At 35.9% G+C, this 24,259-nt stretch overlaps 1 protein-coding gene and 1 pseudogene across 1 annotated transcript in view; both read right to left on the bottom strand.

Annotated features, from left to right (window-relative positions):
* Positions 1 to 791: 791 nt before the first annotated feature.
* On the bottom strand, positions 792 to 1,254 carry LOC134367628 (large ribosomal subunit protein uL23-like; annotated as a pseudogene).
* An 18,449-nt stretch (positions 1,255 to 19,703) lies between these two features.
* CUL4B (cullin 4B) overlaps positions 19,704 to 24,259 on the bottom strand; it is a 30,900-nt gene continuing 26,344 nt past the window's right edge. The window contains exons 20-21 of the mRNA XM_063083116.1: positions 23,802 to 23,954; positions 19,704 to 21,882 (exon numbers count right to left, since the gene is read on the bottom strand). Of these exons, the coding sequence (XP_062939186.1) occupies positions 21,787 to 21,882; positions 23,802 to 23,954 (249 nt within the window). The 3' untranslated portion in view covers positions 19,704 to 21,786. The remainder of the gene's footprint in view (positions 21,883 to 23,801; positions 23,955 to 24,259) is intronic.

A 24,259-nucleotide genomic window follows, 5' to 3' on the forward strand; every position in this document is an offset into this window, starting at 1 on the left:
TAAAGATGACCAGAAAAGGGATCTTAACCCTTGACTTCATGTTGCCAGCACCACGCTCACCCAGTGAGCTAACCAGCCATCCCCATATAGGATCTGAACCTGGGGCCTTGGTGTTCTCAGCACCACACTCTCCCGAGTGAGCCACAGGCCGGCCCTTCTATGGTTATATTCTAAAGTTCACTGACTGCATGCCTTTTCATCTCCACTCAAGCCAGTCCAGTGAGTTTTTTCTTTCTGATTTACTTTTCAGTTGTAAAGTTTCCATTTGGCTATTTTTTTCTTAATTACTATAGCTATATGGTAAATATTGACGTTGGGCAGGAATATCCTTTCATATATAAATGTCCTTAAACATTATAAAGTATTATGTCTTTAAATTTTAAAGAATTTTATTTACTTTTAATAAATCATACTGGATTTGTCCTCCTGTGCCCTTTGCACACCATCATTTTAGAGATTCATCTGTGTTGATACATATAGTACTAATTCATTTTAACTGTCATACACCATTGTAATTTATAAATGTATCACAATTCATGCATTCTCCGTTGAACACACATAACTTTTTTTTTTTTTTTTTTTTTTACTAATTTCAGATGACACAGAAATGAACATTCTTGTAGATTTCTCTTCATACATAGTGTGAAAATTCCTCTAGGATATATATCTATCTAAGACTATAATTGCTTGGCCATAAGATGTGGCCATCTTTGACTTTACAAAATATCATTATAGCCTTTCTTTTTAATGGTGAAAAAATGTATATTTAGAATTAACCAGCTGGGCTCAGTTTAAATGATCCCAATTTTGTTGGCAACATCCCAAGCATCATAATCAGGAGCCAGTCAAACATAGACCTTCTTCTCTCCATCAGACCTAGTCAGGGTGTTGACCTTGGCTACAACAATGTCATAGAGCTTCTTCACAGTGTGTTTGATCCGGTGCTTATTGGCCTTGGCATCCACAATGAACACAAGTGTGTTGCTGTCTCCTATCTTCTTCATGGCAGACTCAGTGGTCAGGAGGAACTTGATGATGGCATAGTGGTCAAGCTTGTTCCTTCTGGGGGCGCTCTTCCAAGGATATTTGGGTTGCCTCAGGAGCCGCAGTGTCTTGGGCTGCCGGAAGGTTGGTGCAGATCTTCTTTTTTTTGTGGCTTTGGACACTTTTCGGCACTGCCCTCTTCGCATTATAAGCCTTTGCTTCGGCTTTGGCTTTGGCAGGGGCAGGAGCTTCCTTCGCCTTTGGTGCCATCTTGTGGAAAGCTCACTACAGCTTTTCAAAGTAGTTGTGCCAATTTATATTCCTACCATGGATGAGTTTACATTGTTCGGTATCATTTATTTTTTTATTGAATCACAATTGATTATACATTTTGGGGGCGTTCAACATTGAGATAGATTGATCAAATCAATTTTACTAGCATATATATATTGTTACAAATCGTAATTATTCTTTATGCCCCTTGTCCAATCTCTCCCCATCCTCTACCTCCCCCCTCCCCCCTCTAATTACCCTAGCTTTCTTCTTTCCTTCTGAAAGAATAATGGTTACTCTGTTGATTTGTTACCTAGATGATCTGTCCTGTGCTGCAAGGTGTGATCAGGGCCCCGAACATTATTAGGGTCCATAGGAACCCTATTAGTGGTCTTGCTGTCTTGGGACCCATCAAGGCCCTCTTTTCCCCTGCCACCTCCAAGTAACTCCATCTGAAGGGCACAGCTGCCGCTTCTGCAGGCTGCTGCTTCATGGGCTCATCAGCTCCAGCCTTAAAGGGGCCACCACCTGAAACCCTCAGAGCAGTTTTTTCTTTCTCCCATCATGGTTTCTCCCACCTTCATGAACTCTGTAGGTCTCTCCTCCACTTCCCCTGAGCTCCAGCCTGCTCCTTATCATTTAGTGCTGAGGCTTTTCCAATTTTGCCAATCTGACGCAGGTGATATGCTACCTATTTTGTTTTGCATTTTCCTGATTAGTAATCAGCCATAAATTTTTGGCCATTTGGGTCTCCTCTTTTGTGAATTGCCTATTCATATTTGCTCATTTTTTAGTTACCTATGCTTTTCTTATTGACTTATGAACCTTATTTACATTTTCTGAATATTAATCCTGTGATGGTTATATGGCCTATGAATATCTTCTCCCTCTCTGTGAACTGCCTTTCTGATTTTATGGGGCCTTTTGATTAGTTATATGGTAACTATCTCTACCATATTATTTTTCTGCTTTGCATTAACTGTTTTTTTCATGTTTTTTCTTTTGGCAGCTGACCAGTACGGTAACTTTGCTTTTTCTAAGCCTCTTTTTCTTCCTTCTTTCCCTGACTATTCCACTGATCACAGTTTTCTGTTGCTTGTAACAGAACACCTAATGCTGGGTAATTTATAAAGAAATGAAATTTATTTCTTACAATTCTGGAGGCTGGGAAGTCAAAAGTCTGGGAGGCGCATCTGGTAAGGGCCTTCTTCCTGATGGGAACTTTCTGTAGAGTCTGGAGGCAGTGCGGGGCATCACATGATGAGTTGGGGAAAGAGTGTCCATGTGCTCTCTTCCTTTCTTTACAAAGCCACCGGTCAAATCCATTAATCCATGAATGAATTGAAGGCACAGCCCTCATGATCCAATCACCTCTTAAAAGGCCCCATCTTTTAAATACCATAGGTTACCCTCTTAAAACTATTACAATGGGGATTAAGTTTTAACATGAGTTTTATTTATTTTTTGTTCTTTTTTATTTATTGATTACTTTAATTTTTTATTGGTTGTGAATATTCATGGGATACAAAGCGGATTATTACCACTTGTGCCCAAGATGTGATGGCCCAATCCATACTGGCAGCATGCCCATCACCACAAATCGTGATTATACCCCATGTCGCCCACCCAATTATCCCTGACCTCCCTCCCCATCCCCCTTTCCCCCACTCCAGTTTGTATCCCTAGGTATGTTCTTTCCCTCTGCAAGTCCAACACGCCACTGCCGTCTTTCTTTCCTTCCTTCTTTTTCTCTTAGCTCCCACTTGAGTGAGTACATGAGGTATTTATACTTCTGTGCTTTACTTATTTCACTCAGTAAGTTTCTCCAAGCTCATCCATTTAACATGAGTTTTAGATAGAACAAACCTTCAAGCCATACCACCTTCTCTACTGGTCTGGATGTTACATGTTCTGTTTCTATTCTTTTAGGGTCACCCTTAAGATATTTTTAAAAATTTAATTACAGAGAACTGCATGGCTAGGGGTGGCCCTTCCCCTCTCTTTGGACCCAGAGGGGAGTGCCAGCTCGTGTGCCATGACCTGCACCAAGGGGAGCCCAGCAGGAGAACCACGTGTCTAGATGTGGCCTTTCCTCCCTCCTTTAATCCGAAGTGCAGCACCAGCCTGCAGGATCAGACCCACTGAGGTGAGGCCTGCAGCACCATGCAGTGCTAGAGGCTCATTCTAGGACTCCAGATCTGGAACAGGACCCAAGGTGGTTTAACATAACCAACAGCACACCCACAGTCAAGCAAGGACAATTCACCAGCACAGTAGCAACCAGGGCCATTCCACAGCCAACCTCAGTATAACAGAAGAAGCAAACCCTCTACCAAATTACCAAACATCAACAAAAAATATTAGAAATACAAACAAACAAGAAGAAATACACCGAAGGAATACAGGAATGCTCCAAAGTCAGACTCCATGGAACACGGAATCCTTGAAATGTCTGAAAAAGAATTCCGTGCAATGATCTTAAGAAAACTTGAAGAAATAAAGGAACACTTAATTAGAGAACACAATGAAACAAACAAACAAAAAATCCAAAATATGAAGAAGGAAATCTACAAAGAGATTAATACCTTAATAAAGAGTGTACCAGAACTTCTAGAAATGAAAGATTCACTCAGTGAAATAAAAGCACAACTGAGAGCTTTAGCAGCAGGGTAGAGCAAGCAGAAGAAAGAATTTCAGAGCCCGAAGATGGTCTTTTTGAAATAACTCAGGCAGACAAAACAGGAAAAAAGAATTAAAAATAAAGAGGAAAATCTAAGAGAGATAGCAGACAACTTCAAGCGCTCTAACATCCAAATCGTGGGTATTCCTGAAAGGGAGGAGAAAGGAAACGGTATTGACAACCTACTCAAGGAAATAGTAATAGGAAACTTCCCAGGTGAAGGACGAGACAGACCTTCAGATCCAGGAAGCTCAAAGGTCCCCAAACAGATTCAATCCAAAAAGATCCTCCTCAAGATACATTATACTTAAATTTTCAAAGCTCAAAAACAAATGGAGAATTCTACAAGCAGCATGAGAAAAGTGTCAGGTCACTTATAGTGGAGCCCCCATCAAACTAACAGCAGACTTCTCAACCAAAACCCTAGAGGCCACAAGAAAGTGGAATGATATAATCAAAATACTAAAAGAAAAATATTGCCAACCAAGAATTGTTTACCCGCCAAGGCTCTCCTTCAGAAATGAGGGAGAAATTGTGTATTTCCCAGACAAACAAAAGTTGTGGGAGTTCACCACCATACAACCAGCCCTGCAAGAAATTCTCAAGGGAGTCATTCATCTGGAATCTGAACAATGGTGACCACTATCACAAATACACAAGAAAGAGCAAAACACACCGTTAAAACAAAAATGCCAGCAAGAAAGAGAAAGAAGCTAAATCATCCCACCTTAAATTCCCAACTAACACAGAAGAAGAGAAATAAAAGGGGAAATAATGATCAAAAGATATTTAAACCATCTAAAGAAGCAGCAATTAAATGACAGGAATTAAGCAACACTTGTCAATAACTTCCCTAAATGTGAATGGACTAAACTCCCCATTCGAAAGACACAGACTGACTGACTGGATTAAAAAGCTAGACCCAAGTATATGCTGTCTTCAAGAGACCCACCTCACCTGTAGAGACACACACAGACTAAAAGTGAAGGGATGGAAAAAGATATACCAAGCAAATGGAAACACGAATCAAGCAGCAGTAGCTATTATTCTATTGGACAAAATAGACTTTAGTCTGAAAAACACAGAAAGAGACAAAGAGGGCCACTATATAACAATAAAGTGATCTACCTAGCTAGAATACATAACAATCATAAACATATATGCACCCAATACCGGAGCATCCAGATATATAAAGCAAACACTCTTAGACCTAAAGAAAGAAATAGGACTTAATACATTAATAGTGGGTGATCTGAACATCCCTCTCTCATTATAGGACAGATCTTCCAGGCAACAAGTCAACAAAGAGTCACAGGATTTAATCCACACCCTAGACCAACTGGACTTGGCAGATATATACAAAACATTTCACCCAACAACTAAAGAATACACTTTCTTCTCATCAGCTCATGTTACATTCTCCAGGATAGACCACATATTAGGTCAGCAAATTTTTAAAAACTGAAATCTTTCCAACTATCTTTTCAGACCACAGTGGACTAAAATTGGAAACTAACAATAAGCAAAACTCTGGAAGCTATACAAATACAAGGAAATTAAATAAGCTCCTGAATGACCTCCAGGTCCAAGAAGAAATTAAACAGGAAATCCAAAAGTTTCTAGAAACTAATGAAAGTAAAGATATATCATACCAAAACCTGTGGGATACTGCAGAAGCAGTACTAAGAGGCAATTTATTGCAATAAATGCTTATATCAAAAGAATGAATGGGCCAGCCAGTGGCTCACTTGGGAGAGTGTCATGCTGAGAACACCAAGGTCCTGGGTTTGGATCCTATATAGGGATGGTCGGTTACCTCACTGGCTGAGAGTGGTGCTGACAACACCAAGCCAAGGGTTGAAATCCCACTTACCAGTCATCTCTAAAAAAAAAAAAATGAAAATACTTTAAATAAATCACATAACAGTATGCCTCAAAGAACTTCAAAAACAACAAAAATCCAAACCTATAGGTAGTAGATGGAAAGAAATAATTAAGATCAGAACAGAACTAAATGAAATACAGACCCCCACAAAACAGAAAAGATAAAAAAAACAGAAGTTGGTTTTTTGAGAAGATCAGTAAAATAGACAAACCATTAGTTAGGTTAACGAAAAAAAAAAAAAAAAAAGATGGGAGAAGACCAAAATAACAAAAATCAGAATTGAAAAGGGAGACATTACAACCAATACCACAGAAATACCGAGAACCATTAGAGACTATTATAAACAACTGTATGAGGTACTAGCCAGAGCAATCAGGCAAGAGAAAGAAATAAATGGAATCCAGATTGGAAAAGATGAAGTCAAACTTTCTCTATGTGCAGATGACATGATACTATATATACAAAAACCTAAAGACTCTATCAAAAAAATCCTACAGCTGGTTAATAACTTCAGTAATGTTGCAGGATACAAAATAAATGCCCAAGAATCAGTAGCATTTATATACTCAAATAGTGAATTAACAGAAAGAGAAATAAAGTATGCCCATTTACAATTATCACCCCCAAAATAAGATACTTAGAGATCAATTTAAACAAGGAGGTGAAAGGCCTCTACAATGAGAAGTACAAACCACTTCTGAAAGAAATTAAAGACAACATGAAAATATGGAAATATATTGCATGCTCTTGGAATGGAAGAATTAACATTGTGAAAATGTGTATACTACTCAAAGCCATCTACAGATTCAATGCAATCTCATCAAAATACCAATGACATTCTTCACAGAAAAAACAATTTTAGCTTTCATGTGGAACAACAAAAGACCCCAAATAGCCAAAGCAATCCTGAGCAAATAAATAAATAAATAAATAAACAAATAAATAAATAAAATAAAGCTGGAGGCATAACACTACCTGACTTCAAATTAAACTACAAAGCTATTATAACCAAAACAGCACAGTATTGGTATAAATACACACATTCAGACCAGTGGAGTAGAATTGAGAACCTAGAAATCACCTCAGGCTTATAGCCATCTGATATTGGACAAATGCATCAAAAACCTACACTAGGGATAAGACTGCCTCTTCAACAAGTGGTGCTAGAAAAACTTGATATCAATATGCAAAAGAATGAACCTAGATATGTACCTCTCACCATACACTAAAATCAACTCTAAATGGATTTTTTTTTTTTTTTTTAAAGATGACCGGTAAGGGGATCTTAACCCTTGACTTGGTGTTGTCAGCACCACGCTCACCCGGCGAGTAAACCGGCCATCCCTACATGGGATCCGAACCTGCAGCCTTGGTGTTATCAGCACCGCACACTCCCGAGTGAGCCACAGGCAGGCCCAACTCTAAATGGATTAAAGACTTAAGTATAAGACCTGAAACTATAAAATTCCTAAGGGAAAATATAGGTGAAATGCTTTAGCAATTTGGTGTGGGCACAGCTTTTATGAACATGAGCCCAAAAGCACAAGCAGCAAAGAAAGAATAAACAAATGGGACTATATCAAACTAAAAAGCTTCTGCACAGCAATGGAGACAATCAACAGTAAAACGACAACATACAGAGTGGGAGAAAAGTTACTCTAACTATGCATCCAACAACGGATTAGTATCCAGAACATACATAGAGCTCAAGCAATTACACAGTTAGAAAAAGCAAATGACCCAATTAAAAAATGGGCAAAAGGGCCGGCCTGTGGCTTACTCGGGAGAGTGCGGTGCTGATAACACCAAGGCCATGAGTTTGGATCCCACATAGGGATGGCTGGTTAGCTCACTGGTTGAGCGTGGTGCTGACAACACCAAGTCAAGGGTTAAGATCCCCTTACTGGTCATCTTTAAAAAAAAAAAAGGGCAAAGGAGCTGAATAGACAATTTTCAAAAAAAGACATACTAATGGCCAACAGATACATGAAAAAATGCTCAACATCACTAGTCATCAAGGAAATGCAAATCAAACTACATTGAGATATCACCTCACCCCCATTAGACTGGCTATAATCAAAAAGATGGTGCATAACCTGCTGGAGACCAGCTCCAGTCGAGTTGTGGGTACCCGAAAAGGGAGAGGGAGGGTCGGCAAAAATAACAAACACAGACGGAGACCTCAATGCATCAATATGCACGTTCTCTCTCTGCGGGCTGTCAGCCTGTTGCAGCTGGAGCCCAGTAGAGCATGAGACAATGCCTTTTATTTAGATTTTTCTCTGCAGGGGGGTTTGGGGGTACTATTTTTATTGTATCAGCAAGCTTAAATCAATAGTCCAAAAAGCAGGGAGGAAACTTTTTTAGAGGTCAGCACATCTTACGTGATCAACTCGTGCTTCTTTTTCCTGGAATCAGGTTATCAGATTCAAACCATCCCTTCATTGTCTTGAAGTTATCTTGTGACCTTTTTCTGTTAGCAAGCTGTGGTTAATATCCACCCTTCTAACAGGGTGGGAGCCAAATGTAAAAAGAACAGTGGATATTTGAGCAGCATTATCATGCACATTTTAAGGTTATGCATTGGCTGTGGCCCTGTAATCTTGATCTAAATGTTAAAGTGTCCTTGTGCACAGCACCATCCCTCACAAAACTAGGTGTACTCTTTTATTTTTCTAAGATCTAGTTTTGCAGGTTTAATAATTTTACAGCATATATATTTATCCCAATACCTGATTTTTAATGATTTATTAAAACTGGACACCACCAAGTAAAGAGGGTTCTACACTTTCATTCCCATATACTTAATTTATCCCAATCATATAATTTCTCATTAATACCAACCATTCTCTTGCCACTAATATAATTTCCAGTAAATGATGTTTGCCAACTTACATTAGGCTGCAGCTCATATTTAGTCATGAGTGGTGCTTTTGGAATATATGTTGGTGTGGTCAATTTATCATAAGGGGATAATTTTAAATTGTCCAATTTACTCGGATCCTCTGTGGGAATGTTTAGTTCAATGACCGCATAATCATTTGTGTTATTTTTATAATCTTTTGGGAATTCAGAGAACTGCCACACTAACCAAAATATCAAAAGAGAGTAAAAGCAGTACCATGAAGCTGAGGCAGGCAGCCCTTCCGGTTGCAGCAAGTGCTCATAGCTGTGGCCCTGCCGACAGCTCTCCCTCCAGCGGTCCTGCCAACTCAGAGAGGGCAGCCTAAGCTGACTCCTTTAGGATCCTGCCATGGCATAGACCGTGCTAATAACCAATGCTGGCGAGGGTGTGGAGAGAAGGGAACACTCCTACACTGTTGGTGGGACTGTAAATTAGTACAACCACTATGGAAAACAGTATGGAGGTTTCTCAAACAACTACAGATAGATCTTCCATATGATCCAGGAATCCCTCTTCTGGGTATATACCCAGAGGCGTGGAAATCATCATGTCAAAGGGATACCTGCACTCCCATTTTCATTGCAGCTCTGTTTACAATAGCAAAGATATGGAACCAACCAAAATGTCCATTGATGGATGACTGGATAAGGAAACTCTGGTATATATACACCATGGAATACTATTCTGCCATTAAGAAGAACACGGATGAACCTGGAGAAACTTATGTTGAGTGAAATGTGGGAGCTAAGAGAGAAAGAAGGAAGGAAAGACCACAGTAGTGCGTTGTTCATACAGAGGGAGGGAGCATTCCTAGGGCTGCAGAGTGGACTGTGGGGGAAAGCGGGAGAGGGAAGGTGATTGGGGGATGATTGAGTGGGGGACATGGTGTACGAAAGTAATTTCTGGTAATGGGTATGCTGCCAGTAGTAATCTGGCCCTCATATCATAGGCACGAGGGGTGACAATTAGCTTTGTATCTCATGAATATGCATAATAAAAAATATAAATAAAAAAATTTAATTTCATACAGTAAAATTCATGTTTTTGGTGTACAGTTATGAACTTTGACAAATGCAGGGTTGTGTAACCACCACCACAGTTAAGATACAGAGCAGTTCCTTCTCCCCCTAGAATTCTCTCTTACTATCCCTTCGTAGTGAGCTCCTTACTCCACCCCAACCTCTGCTAATCATTTCTGTTTTCCACACCTAATTTTGCGGTTTGTGGAATGTAATGCAAATGGATTTTTACCATATGCAGTCTTTTGATCCCAGCTTCTTTCACTTAGCATAATGAATTGGAGATTTATTCCTGTTGTTGAATACAACAATAGTTTACTCCTTTATATTGCTCAGTAGTAGTATTTCATTGCATAGACGTATCATTGCTTACCCATTCATAGTTGAAGGACATTTGGGTTGTTTCAGGTTTTTGGCAATTAGAAATAAAACTACCATAAACATTTACATACAGGCGCTTTTGTGGATTTAAGGTTTTATGCCTCTTGGGTAAATAACTAGGAGTGGGATTTCTGGGTACCCTTTAATTTTTATATGCATACTTAGAGTCCAAAGTTAATATCTTTATTCCCCTTCTGAACAAAACAAAGACCTTATTACATTTTAGTGCCAAACTCCCCTTCCATCTTCCATGTTAGCTTTTCTAGTATTTTAGTGCCACTCTTATTTTCATCTTCCCCAACAAAATTAGTCACTTTTACTTTTAGTCAGTGTTTACTTAAATATGTGAACATGTTTCATCAATTACTTTGGTCACCATTTTTTCTGGCATCCCTCTCCTTTCTTCTAAAGACCACATTTTAATGACTTGCTTTGGAACAACAAATTAGAAATTAAATGCACAGAATGTTCTAGTGTTTTAATAGAACCTGATATCCCCAAAATACCCATTCTTGGATGATACAACCTGATGATCTGATTTATGTAGGAATTGTGTGTGCGTGTGTCTGTGTGGCTGGCAGGTACAGGGATCAAACCCTGGATCTTGGTGTTATCAGCACCACACTCTAACCAACTGAGCAAACCAGACAGCCCTATGTAGTAATTATATATATACTGTTCTGGAACAATCAACTTTTCCAGTTCTCTTCAAAATTGTGAAGGAAGTGACGTTCTATTTATTACTTCCTACATATAGGGTGAGGCGGATAATATTAGACTCCATGCATTTAAAGAGACTTGAGGCTTTCATGCTACTCTTGTCTTTGATTAAACCATTTGACCTGTTTATATCTAATTTCCTCTTAATGCAATCAAATGCAAAAACCATACTGATTAAGTAGAATACTCGAGATTCCTAAACATTTTATGAATTACAAAGTATATTAAGAATTTAATAGTTTTAAAAGATAAAGGGGAAAAGATTGCATAGTACCTTTCTGCCTCATAGTCAGAACTCCTTAATTCAAAGAAAAATTAGAAACAAACCTTTGAAAGATGCCAGCTCCATAGCCTGAACTGCTGCTCTTATTTAAGGACAGAAGGCTAGTTCATTATGTAGGTCTGATTCTAAGAAAACTTGCATTTGCTTCTCTCTTGTGATATCTTCTAAAAATCCAGCAAATTCCACCCTATACTTTTATGTACAATGTTAACCATTATAAAGAACTTTCTGACAACTAATTACCTTTTAAAAAATGCTTTCATCACAAGATATTCACACACCAATGACTTAAATAAATCAACAACCAAAAGAATAGATGTCTTTGTATGTAATGAAAATTTTGTCTGTGAAATGTTGAAAAAATAATTCTTTGACATATAGTAACCAACAAGAAACTAGGTTTATACACATAAGGGGTTTCTAATCAACACAAAACAGTTGAATACCTAACAGCAACTCACTCTGATATTTATATTACTTTCAACTTAATGCCTCATTAGCTATTTCAGACTGATTAGGAAACACGAAAAATATTTCATCTCTGTTAATGGGCACACAATGTACAAAGATGTAGTTTGTGACAATAACTACATAAGAGGAAGGGTGGAGCTATACAGGAACGGAGTTTTTGTATACCATTGAAGCTACGTCACTCTTAATTCATACCAGTTTGTTGTAAATTTAAGATGCCAATTGTAATCCCCAGGGCACTCACTAAGAAAATAACTAAAAGATATACAGAAAACAAAATGAAAAGAAAATCTAAACAGTATACTAAAAAAAAAAAATCAATTAAACATAATACAAAAGATTTACGTATCTTCACCTGGGTTTCTTTTATGTATATATGAGGTACACAAGCCTTTAAACTTGTTTTTCTCTTGTTAACTTGTCTTTTGTTATAGGGGTCCATCTCAACTAAGAACTACGAAGTGTAGACAGAAAATTATTTTTCCTCCCTTAGAATTTCTGGTGACAAGGATGGGATCTTTGGGGTACCCCACACACTCTGGAGCCTACTGATGGGATCCTGGGAAAATTGGCAGAAGCTGGTAAAGGGTAAGAATTCTTACCAAAGTCAGCTCTCTTGGGTCTCTATCTATAGGGCCCGGTTGAGAGAGGAAGGCAAAAACTTCCTGTCCCTTCCTTTCCAACTTCAGATTAGCAGGAGAAACATTTGTAAAAATTTATTCTTTAGATTATGAGTCAGGTTTGGGGGTACCCATTAGAACTGGCTACTTCCCTTCCAGAGACAGCTATTGCTTTCCTTTTTGTTTCATTTTGTGTCCTGAGAGCTTGTCTTGGCTTTCAGCCTGTCAGGGCACACTGGCTACCAGGCCCGCACATGCAGGCAGCCAACCAAAAGATTGGGGGCCCCTGAGATATATGGTCAGACAGAAATATGGGTTGCACCTCATTTGCATTTAATATCCTACCAACTGTTCCAGCTCTCAGGGGACTTCTCTAAGTTTTTATTTTGGCTATCTTTGGGAGCGACTCCAGATCTTAGGAGAGCTGTTATCTTTGCACTTTCTTTAGAGGTACCTCTTGTGTCTTGCATCCACAATTAAGCCATAAAGGGCTTATTGATTTAAGTCATAAAAGGCTTACTGGTTTTGGCTTAAAACCATACAAGGTATACAGATATACCTTTGGTTTAAAAGAAAAAGAGAAAAAAAAAAGCTCAGTACTGCAAGGAATATTCTTTTCTTTTTGATTTTGCTCCTCCCATGAGAACCTCCCAGTTGACTGAAACTACTTTCTTGGACCAGTGCAGACTGTATGTTCTGCCAACTTTGTCCACCTTGTTGCAAAGGTTTTGCAAATTTAATAATCTGAAACTTCATCGGCTTCTTTAGAAAACTTAAGATCTCCTAAAACTGGCTCCTCTAAGACCTCTTCCTTCCCCTTGCTTCTGCTCCTTTTTCCTTCTGCCACCTTCGATCTTCAATTCAGTTGCTTTGAATCCCTGATATGTTGCCCTCCAAACCCCTACCTCCTCCATCCCTGTCTAAACTTGCTAGATCTTTTTCCTTCCCACTCCAGCCCCTCAGTTACTTGAACTGTAGGCCTCCTGCTCTCAGGGGACTCAGGGATCCCCAGAAGCAACTATCTAATGCTGAAAAGAAAAAAAAGAAAAAGACTAGTTGGAAATAGATGATATTTTATCCACTCAGATGGGCTCTGGAAACATTCAGACAGCCACTGGTTATCACCTCAACCACTCACCTAAAATTTAATCCACAGTCGCCATAAAATTGACCTCTGGGGCTGGCTGGTTAGCTCACTTGGGAGAGCATGGTACAGACACCACCAAGGTCAAGGGTTCAGATGCCTATACTGGCCAGCTGCCAAAACAAAACAAAACAAAAAAGATTGACTTCTGATAATAGGCAAACATGACCCCAAACTCCTTCAAGAAGAGAACTTTCATCCTTTCTTTGTGCCCCGAAATGTAAATTTTATACTGTCTCCCCTATGGCCTGAGGGCTCTTTTAAAATGAGATGACTCTCATCAGAAATAAGTAAAAAAACCAAATAGATCCTGCTATTCTTTTACAAGCTACTGAATTTGTATTATTGTACCTGACACATGGCTAAAATTTTTAAATGAAAGCTGTGAGAGTTGTTTGGATCTGCATGTTTATGTATGTCTGTACACATATGTTATATATGTGATATTTTCCTACCTCCAGATGGTATTGCCAAAATTAATTTGTAAAAGAGCTCTATTTAATTGTCTTAGAGAAAAATAAACTTATGTAAATGAGATATTCTCTCAGAAAATATAGGAACTAACCTAAATGCTTTTCAAGTTCATGTGAGTTGTATAGTTTTTGGTAAATAAGAATAATGTTGGTTTAGTTTTTTTTAAAAAAGGAAGTGCCTTTTGAGTTGTCAGCATTAAATATAATGCACATACAACTTTTATTTTACCTGGGTTTACTAGTCAAATAAGCTTATGTTATCTCTCCTAGATGTTTAAGATTATAAAGTTATAAATTCAACCTAAGAACAAATTCATGTAGAAATGCAGTATTCATTACTTCAGGTATATTAAGCACAGCAATAAAACAAAAAATCCATGTATTTGGAAAAAACATACACAGAAGAAGTCAGTAATAAAGGTATTAAGGAACAAAAAGACATAAGATATATAGAAAACAAATAGCAAAGTGGCATAAGTCCTTCCTTATCAGAAATTATTTTAAATATAAAAAAATTAAACTCTTCAATTTCAAAAGGCAGAGACTGGCAGAATGTATTAAAAACATAGTCTAACCATAGACTGTCTACAAGAGACTTACCTTTAGATTCTAAAGCACAAGTAGGTTGAAAGAGAAAGGATGGAAAAAGACATTGCATGCAAACAGTTACCAAAAGAGACCTGGGTGGCTCTACTAACATCAGATAAAACAGACTTTTTAAAGTAAAAATTTATATTATTTGCAAGAGACCAAGAACAATAGTATATATTGATAGAAGGGTCAACCCATCTAAAAGGTATAATAATCATAATATATACACACCTAATAGAGTCCCAAAATATATGAAACAAAAATTGGCAGAATTAAACGAAGAAATATGCAGTTCTACAATAATAGTTGAAGACTTCAATGCCTTACTTTCAATAATGGATAGAACAACTAGACAGAAGAACAATAAGGAAACAGAGAACTTAAAAAAGACTACACACCTACTTGACTAAGCAGACATATATAAAACAGACTCTACCCAAAACAGCAGAATACAGAATTCTTCTCAAGTCTACATGGAACATTCTCTAGGATGGACCGTATGTTAGGCCACACCAGTCTCAATGAATTTAAAAAGAATGAAATCATACACTGTCTCTTCTCTGATCACAACGGAATGAAATTAGAAATAAATAACAAGGAAAAGTGGAAAATTCACAAAATGTGAAAACTAACACATTCTTAAACAACCAATGGGTCAAAAAAATTACAAGAGAAATTATGAAGTACCTGTACTTTGAGATGAATGAAAATGAAAACAACATACCAAAACTTACGGAATGTAGCAAAAACAGTGCTCAGAGGGAACAGCTGTGAATTACCTACACTAAAAAAGAAAGATCTCATTATCAGTGAGGTTACTTTCCACGCTAAGAACAAAAACAAATAAATAAAAAGAACAAGCTAAACCCAAAACTAGCAGAGGTAAGTAAATAATAAAGATTAGAGCAGATATAAAGGAAATAGACAATAGAAAAACAACAAAATCACAAGTAAGTTCTTTGTAAAGATCAACAAAATTGACAAACCTTTAGCTAGACTAAGAACAAAAAAGACTCAAATTACTAAAATCAGATATAAAAGTGGGACATTATTATTGACCTTACAGAAGTAAAAAGGATTATAAAAGACTACAACAAACACTTGTACAGCAACAAATTAGATAACCAAGATGAAACTGACAAATTCCTGAAATTACACAAACTACTGAAAATGACTCAAGAAGAAACAGAAAATCTGAAAAGACCTATAAGAGACTGAATTAATAATCAAAAACCTCCCGCAGAAGAAAAGCCCATATGGCTTCACTGGTGAATTCTATTAATATTTAAAGAAGAATGAACACCAATTCTTCTCAAAGTCTTCCAAAAACTAGAGGAAGAAACAGTCCTTAACTCATTCTGAGAGGCTAGTATATCCTGATACCAAAGCTGGACAAAGACACCACAAGAATACTACAGGCCAATATTCCTTGTGAATACAGATGCAAAAATCCTTAACAAAATACTAGCAAACTAAATCCGACAACGTATCAAAAGGATTACACACTGTGATCAAGTGGGATTTATGCCAAGAATGCAAAAGTGGTTCAATATATGAAAACAAATCAATGTAATACACATTAATAGAATGAAGGATAAACCCACATGATCATTTCAATTGATGCAGAAAAAGTATTTAACAAAATTCAATACCCTTTCATAATAAAAACACTCAGAAAACTAGGAGTAAAAGGAAACTTTCCCAATAGTCACAGCTAACATCAAACTCAATGGTGAAAGACTAAAAGCTTCTTCCCCCCAAAACCAGGAACAAGACAAGGATGCTCACTTTAGCCACTTTTATTCAACAATGTTTTGGAAGCTCTAGCCAGAGAAATTATGCAATTAAAACAAATAAAACACACCCAAATTGGAAAGGAAGAAGTAAACCATTTCTGTTTATAGATGGCAAAGATGCTACATATAGAAAATCCTTAAAAATCCATAAAAATATATTAGAGCTAATGAATCCAGCAAAAATGCTAGGTACAAGATCAATATGCAAAATCAGTTGTATACAGTTGTATACACTGGCAATGAACAATCTGAAAAGTAAACTAAAAAACAATTCCATGATTAATAGCATCAAAAATAAAATATTTAGAAATATATTTAAATAGGGAGACACAAGACTTGTAAACTGAAAAACATAAAACTTTATTGAAAAAAATTTTAGAAGAACAAAAAAATAGAAAAACATCTTTTGTTCATGGATTACAAGACTTAATATTGTTAATATGACAATATTCCTCAAAGCGATCTACAGATTCAATGCAATCCCTATCAAAATCCCAATGGCCTTTTTTGCAGAAATGGAAAAGTTGATCCTAAAATTCATATGGAAAATGGTAAGGGAACTGAATAGTTAAAACAATCTTGAAAAGGAAGAACAAAGAGTACTCACTTTCTGATTTCAAAATTAACCAAAAAGCTATAGTAATCAAAACAGTGTAGTACTAGGGCTGGCCCATAGCTCACTTAGGAGAGTGTGGTGCTGATGACACCAAGTCTGCGGGTTCGGATCTCTATATAGGGATAGCCGGTTTGCTCACTTAGGAGAGCGTGGTACTGACAACACTGAGTCAAGGGTTAAGATCCCTTTACCGGTCATCTTTAAAAAAACAAAAAAACAGTGTAGTGCTAACATAACAACCGATTGACATACAGATGAATGAAAACAAAATTTAGAGTCCAGAAATAAACCCACATAGCTATGGGCAATTGATTTTCGACAAGGGTGAAAAGACCGTTCAAGGGGGAACAAATAGTCTCTTTGACAAATGGTGCTGGAATAACTGGATATCCTCATGCAAAAAAGTAGAGTTGGACCCTTACCTCATACCATATATAAAAATTAACTCAAATGAGATCAAAGACTTAAATGTAAGAAATAAAACTCTTAACAAGAAAACATAGGGGTAAGCCATAATGAGCTTGGATTTGACAATGGTTTCTTAAATGTAACACCAAAAGCACAAGCAATAAAAGAAAAAATAGATTAACTGGACTTCATTAAAATTAAAAACTTTTCTACAAAAGACACTATTAAATGAATAAAAAAGACAACTCACAAAACTGGAGAAAATATTAACAAATCACTCTATCTGATAAGGGTCTAATATCCCGAATATATAAAGAACTCATATAACTCAACAACAAAAAGACAAACAACCAATTTAAAAAATAGCAAAAAGAATGTGAATAGACATTTCTCCAAAGAACATGTACAAATGGACAACAAATACATGAAAGGATGGTCAACATCATCAGCCATTAAAGGAAATGAAATTCAAAACCACAATGAACTACCACTTCACACCCACTAAGACGGCTGTAATAATTTTTAAAAAACCAAAACATGCACACAAAAAACACAAAACAAACCAGAAAACAGCAAGTATTGATGAGTGTGTGAAGAAACTGGAACCTTCATACAGTACTGGTGAGAATGTAAAATGGTGCAGATGCTGTGGAAAAATTGGTGGTTCTTTGTTAAGCATAGAATTACCATATAACCCAGCAAATTTACTCCTGGATATATCCCCCAAAGAATTTAAAACAGGGATTCAAACAAATATTTATACACAAATCTTCATAGCAGCACCATTCACAATAGCCCAAAGGTGGAAACAACCCAAATGTCCACCAACTGATGAACAAAATATAGTATATACATACTGTTATTCAGCCATAAAAAGGAATAAAATACTGATACATACAACAAAACGGATGAACTTTGAAAACATCATGTTAAGCGAAAGAAATCAGACACAAAAGGTCACATAATGATTCTACTAATATAAAATATCCAAAATAGGCAAATCCATAGAGACAGAAAGCAGATTACTGGTTTCCAGAGGCTGGGTGAAAGGGGTAATGGGGAGAGATTGTTTAATGGATTTCCTTTTGGATTGATGAAAATTTCTGGAACTATGTAATGGCAATGGTTGCAGAATATTGTGAATGTACTAAATGTCTGAATTGTATACTTTAAAATGGTTAGAATAGTAAATTTAGTGTTATATGTATTTTATCACAATAAAAAAAATTTAAAGAAAGTTTTAGAAGATCTTACTACAAGAAATAGAGGAAAAATGAGAATCTGGTTTTTTTTGTAGCTTGCAAAACAAGTCCTAACATGTCAACATAATACATTCTTATATTCTATATCAAATAAAAATGGTTCTACAAAAGAAAAGTTTTTGTTTTATCATGCTAGATATAACTTTTAAAGATTATTAAATATAAAAGTATATGAAGTGTCCATCCAAAAGAATAAATACCCTTTTTTTAATAGCAAGGGAAATAGAAAAATAATTGAACAAAGTGTTATATTCAAACCAAGTGTTTCCAGGTGAACAAATCTGTTCATTATTCAAATGTAAAGCAAGATTTTTTTGGAGGGAACTAAAAAATATTCATTAATGAAGTATTAGCAAGGACACCATTTTATAAAGCACAATTATACAAATTCCTATTAATCTTCCTCTTTTCTCTTTAATGAACATTTTGGCAAATTTTGTGTAAATGAGAACTTGTTTATAATGCACCTGCCATTCACAGAATTAAAGAGTGGTCATTAAAATAAACAAAAAAAATCAGCTAATTAAAAAAGATTTATGGATACTAACAAACTTCTCAAACCGTTAGACACAGATGCCTAAATAGAATAAACTAATTTCCTGAACTGTGCACCCACACTATGAATTTCAATAGACTCAGGAACTTTGTTCAAAAAACTTCAAGGAACATCTTACTGTGAGAGTATTTGGCCCAGAATTCCAAGTATTAACAGAAAAGGCAGATCAAGTGGCACTGAAATAAAAGTAGCTAATCTTTCATTCTCCCTGTAACTCAAATGCAGACTAGTTTCCTATTGACTTTATAAAACTCTTAGACTTTGAGGATTTGAATGAAACAATGTTTATAGTTGATTTTTCTAAAATAACATTTAAGAATTACACCTCTCCCCCCAACAACAACAAAAACAAAAAAGAATAAATACCTGCCTTCAGAAGAGGATTCCTGGGAATTTTACTCACCCTTTTTACCATACCCTCCCCCACACACCTATAGCATTATCACAAAACCACCACAAAAATAAAAAAAGAAATTTAAAAAATAAAATTGACAAATGTGAATTCATTAAAAGAAATCATTAGAAAGATTTTAAGACCTGTGGTTTTATAACTTTCTAACAAAATCTGAATTTTAAAGATCTTCTCCAGAAACTTTTTTTAAATAAAAGTTTTATTGGAGAAAAATAGAACCACCATGTACACAGGGAAAAGAGCACAAAAATTCAACTGATACAGAACAACTGAAAGTCACAGTTATCCATTGTAGTTTGCAATTACTTCTCAATTTCATAAACAGCTCCCCTCAACTTGTTTTTTAATAGTCTTGCTAATTTTTAAGCTGAAACAGCATCAAGTTCTTAAAAAACTAAGAGCCTCAGGGAAGGGACCCGCTTTCAAGATAATAAAGGTGACTTCAAAAGTCTCCTAACAGGGCCAACTCTACCCAAAAATTGCTTAAGAGTAACTATTGAGTCTTGTGCAATAGTCTACAGACCTCAGAAACCATCATGGATGAGTTAGAACACTGATATAGATGGTCCAGTATAGAGAAAGGGAAAACAAAAAGCTTCATTTCCTTGTCAGATGAGCTCGTGTAAGGAAAAGAGAGATGAGCTCAGAAAATCCAGGCAATGGCTGCACAAAAAGAATTAAAAAGTAATTCTAAATACCACATATAGTTAGACAACAGTGTGCAAGTTGATGCAATTAGAGAGAAACAGGCAACTTTTTAAAATAGCTGGCCACAGGTCTTTGAGAACTCAAGAAAACAATCAATAGTAGACACAAGAGCCAAAGGTCTGCTCAGTTGAAGGTTAGGACCTAAGTATTCCGAATGGAAACAGGCAAGGAAATATGCTGTTGCAAAAAGCATTAAAGTAGTTCTGATTTTTAAAATACAAAATTTTCTGTTTCTCCTCCATGATCAATTCTCTTCAAAGCTTCAAGGAAAAACAAATAAGGAAGCAAAACAAAAACAAAAAAACCACTGATGTTAAAGGGAAATTCATGAACAGTACTTTTGCCATTTTCTATGTATGAACAATCCTGGGACAGTCCCCTGAAAAGTAGGTATCCAGTGGCTATGAGAACTTAAAGCAATTTTGATTAGGAAGATGATCAGCATGAAACAGAATCTCAAATTCCCAAATAGGGGGATATATGTGGAAAACGAGGAAGGATCTTTATATCTAAGGTTTTAGGAAGTTAGAATGAGGATGATAGGAAAGCCTTATTTATCAACGAGTTGGGATGCTTCCAAAAACACTTTGGTAGAGAAAATAGGAATGCTAAATCCTAGGACTGTAACAACCTACAATTGGTCCAAGTTAAAGACAAAAGTGTCCAAACAACATTTAAAGTCTAAAGTACGTTGAATACTAGTTGACGAATTTTTGCTCCTGTAGTAATTTACAAAACACATTTTGGTCTCTTCTGCAATTTTCATATTGTATTCATTTTTAGTACAAAGAAAGAGTTGGATTTTTCTCTCCTATGATGTTCCTCTAGTACAACTGATCAGCAATTTTCTATTTTAGCTAATTTTATAAGTACCTGTTAATCAGCACAGTAAGCTTGGGACTAAGCCATATACACACACATCCCATATTCATAAATGGAAAATTTTAGGATGTGAATATATAAGATATTACATAAGCAACTGCCCCCCTACTTGAAAACTTATTTCCAAATAAGTTTTTTTTTTTTTTAAAAAAACATCCCTATCCCTTTCAGTGTAACAGAATATTACCTAGTAAAATAGCAATGGCTATGACAACTTATTTTTCTTTTCATGGGAAATCACAAAACAGGGGAACAACCAAGTCAAGGGTGGTTTTTCTATTTGATAAATACATCCAGAACTCTGTACAGTAAATAAAGTTTGCATGCAGTTTAAGTATCTTTAAATGACATTTTAAGCAAATAAACCTTTTGCTTCATAATTAATGGTGTATAAGAACCCCTGCCCCCTTTCTAATAGCCACAGGGACCTCTTCTCCAGGTCCAAAGAGGAATCACGAAGACCAGGTACTTTCTTAAGAGTTTTCTGCACATCATACTAAATAACATGCAAAGAGTTCAACAACATTCTTCTTAAAGGTAAGTATTACTCTTTAAAATGGGCATGTTAACCACTGAGAAAAAGTCCACTCAACTATTGCCATTACACTGCTTCATTTGGTCATTGGTAGTATAAAAGAAGTCAAATAATACAGGATCAAAAGGTTAGTTTATCCACTGGCTACTGCATATGACAACAAATGCTCCAAGGCCAACATTCTATGCAATATAGTTGTACTGGTTTGGATTTTCTTTATCTCTTTCCATGTAGTCCCGGTCAATTAAGGATTCTATTCTCTTCTTAAGATCAGCAGGCTGTAAAAGAAGGCAAATTTTCAATGCAGAGCTCATAATCATTGGCTCAAGCCCACTTACTAATACTCCATTAAAAAAAAAGAACAGTTTTGGCTCACTGACTTAATGTATTTAATTAAAGCTCCTTAATTTTTTAAATTTTTATTTATTTAAATTTCTCTATTTTTTTTAGAGAAAAGTACAATACAAATAAATCAGGTTAAAAAATGTTTTTATACTATACATTTATTATACTGTCACACCCTTGCCATATTGGTATACAATACTTTCTATTATTGCCCTGTTTTAAAGAGGTCTTCCCAGAACCAGCTACCCTCTAAACTTATCATCACTTCACATGAGGAACACATTATAGTTTAGGAAAACAGAATACTCTTTAGTTTTGTCAATTTAATTTGAGGAGATAAGCACACCTTTACTTTAGGCAAAAGCTAGTTCTCTAAGTTAAGTTTCATTTTTAAAAATTAAATTTAAAAATCTATTGAGGAAATCACTATTTAAAAGAATACTACAGCCTCATAAATAAAGTTACCGTCTCATAATTCAGATCTTTGTTATTTCAGGTTTAATGTAAGATTTAACTGTTATCTACTATAAGTGATTTGGATTTCTGAATCTTACTTGTGGTTTAGAAATCAAGAAAGTTTGTAGCTTGTCTTCATGATTGCATTCTTAGCTCTTGGATGACAAAATTTCACAATATGTATTGTCTATCTAGCCTTTAAAAAGAATGTAATCTTGCTTGTTAATAGAGAGTTTTTCAGAATATGTAAAATGACTACTGATCAAGAAGGCAAAAAAAGGAAAGTAGTCTGATGGGGCAGCCAAAATTTTAGCCATAATTTTATCTAGTAATCCCAAAATTTGAAAATCAAATGACTTTGTCTTAATTACAGTGAAAGACCTAGAATATTAGCACAGTATCTATGAGAGTGATCCTCTAACTTCCCTAGCATCTCTCTGGATAGAGATGAAATGCATGTAGGCAAAGCATGAGGGTGAGAGTATGGTAATGAGGAGGCAGTATTAGGTTTGGAGAAGAGAAAAAGCCTACCTTATTAGAATAGCTACTGAGTGCTTATTATATGCCAGATCCATTACTAAGTTTTTGACATTCACGATCTCATTTAAGCCTCACAATAATCCTACAAGGTTAGTACTATTATTATCTCCATTTTACAAAAGAGGAAAACAAGCTGAACAAGGTGAAGTGATTTACCAAACTCCACAGCCTGTAAGAACCCTAATAGCCAGGAGTCTACCCAAACTATACCAAGTGTTTATCATGACAAGGGTTTGAGAACCTTCTAAAACTTAGAAAATAGTCCAGTACAACATCACACTAAGTATTATCTTTATTATTGGGCATCTACACTGGAACATGTCCATTTGATGACTGATTTCAGTTTACCAGAATTTCAGAATTCTGGTAAAATTTCAGTTTACCAGCATTCAGTTTACAATTTCAGTTTGATAGTGTCTATTAAAAACTATATACAGATTAATGATGACTAATTATCTATATACAGTTTTTAATAGACAATAATATAAACTAATCAAACAAGATTTAACTCAATCTGAAATAAACAAATCTGTCAAGTACCTAGGTACTTTGAGAAGAAGTAAATAAAACAACAAAGATGTTCAGAAGAAATAACTTGACAACTTTAAAGACTCATTTAACAGTTAAACTTTGAGATATAAGAGCTTTTATAAATTGTTTTTCCCTTTTATCATAGCTGCCCACATGAAACCACCAAGTTTTTTTTCGAAATCATACGCATGAGCATGGGAAATTGCAACTTTTGTCTCTCCAAATGGTCTTGAGATTTTAATCTGTTTGTAAAATTTGTGTCTGAAAATCTAATGTGTTCTCTTTTTATATAACAAGGTCAATGTGAAAACACAGAAGTACCTACCTTTACTGGAAACTTCAACTGGTTGTATACTTCTGAAACAAGGAGATTGTGGCTAAGTGTCTTTCTCATCTTCATAATTCGAACAATTGCAGCATCAATTTGATATTGTCTGTCTTGAAATACTCTTTCTGTAGTGCTTGCTTGTTCCTCAACCTGACAGAAAAGTTTTAAACTTGAGAACTGTACCTGAAGTGAAACTTGATTACTTACACAAACTGTACATTTTAGGGACATGACACTGTTATTGCTTTAAATGTACTGAATTCTCTAAATGGGCCCTTATAAATACAGATGACAGAAAAACAAACAAAATCCTATAAACATAACTCCTTTCTGTTCCGATTATATTGCCCTGTACCAATGAAGTAACACTGATACTAGCAAATAGAAAAACACCATCTTTAAATTAGTTTTCTAGGAGTAGAGATGTTTGACGTAATTTACCATTTTCTTTTACT

The sequence above is a fragment of the Cynocephalus volans genome, chromosome X, assembly GCF_027409185.1.
Source record: "Cynocephalus volans isolate mCynVol1 chromosome X, mCynVol1.pri, whole genome shotgun sequence".
Lineage (NCBI taxonomy): Eukaryota > Metazoa > Chordata > Mammalia > Dermoptera > Cynocephalidae > Cynocephalus > Cynocephalus volans.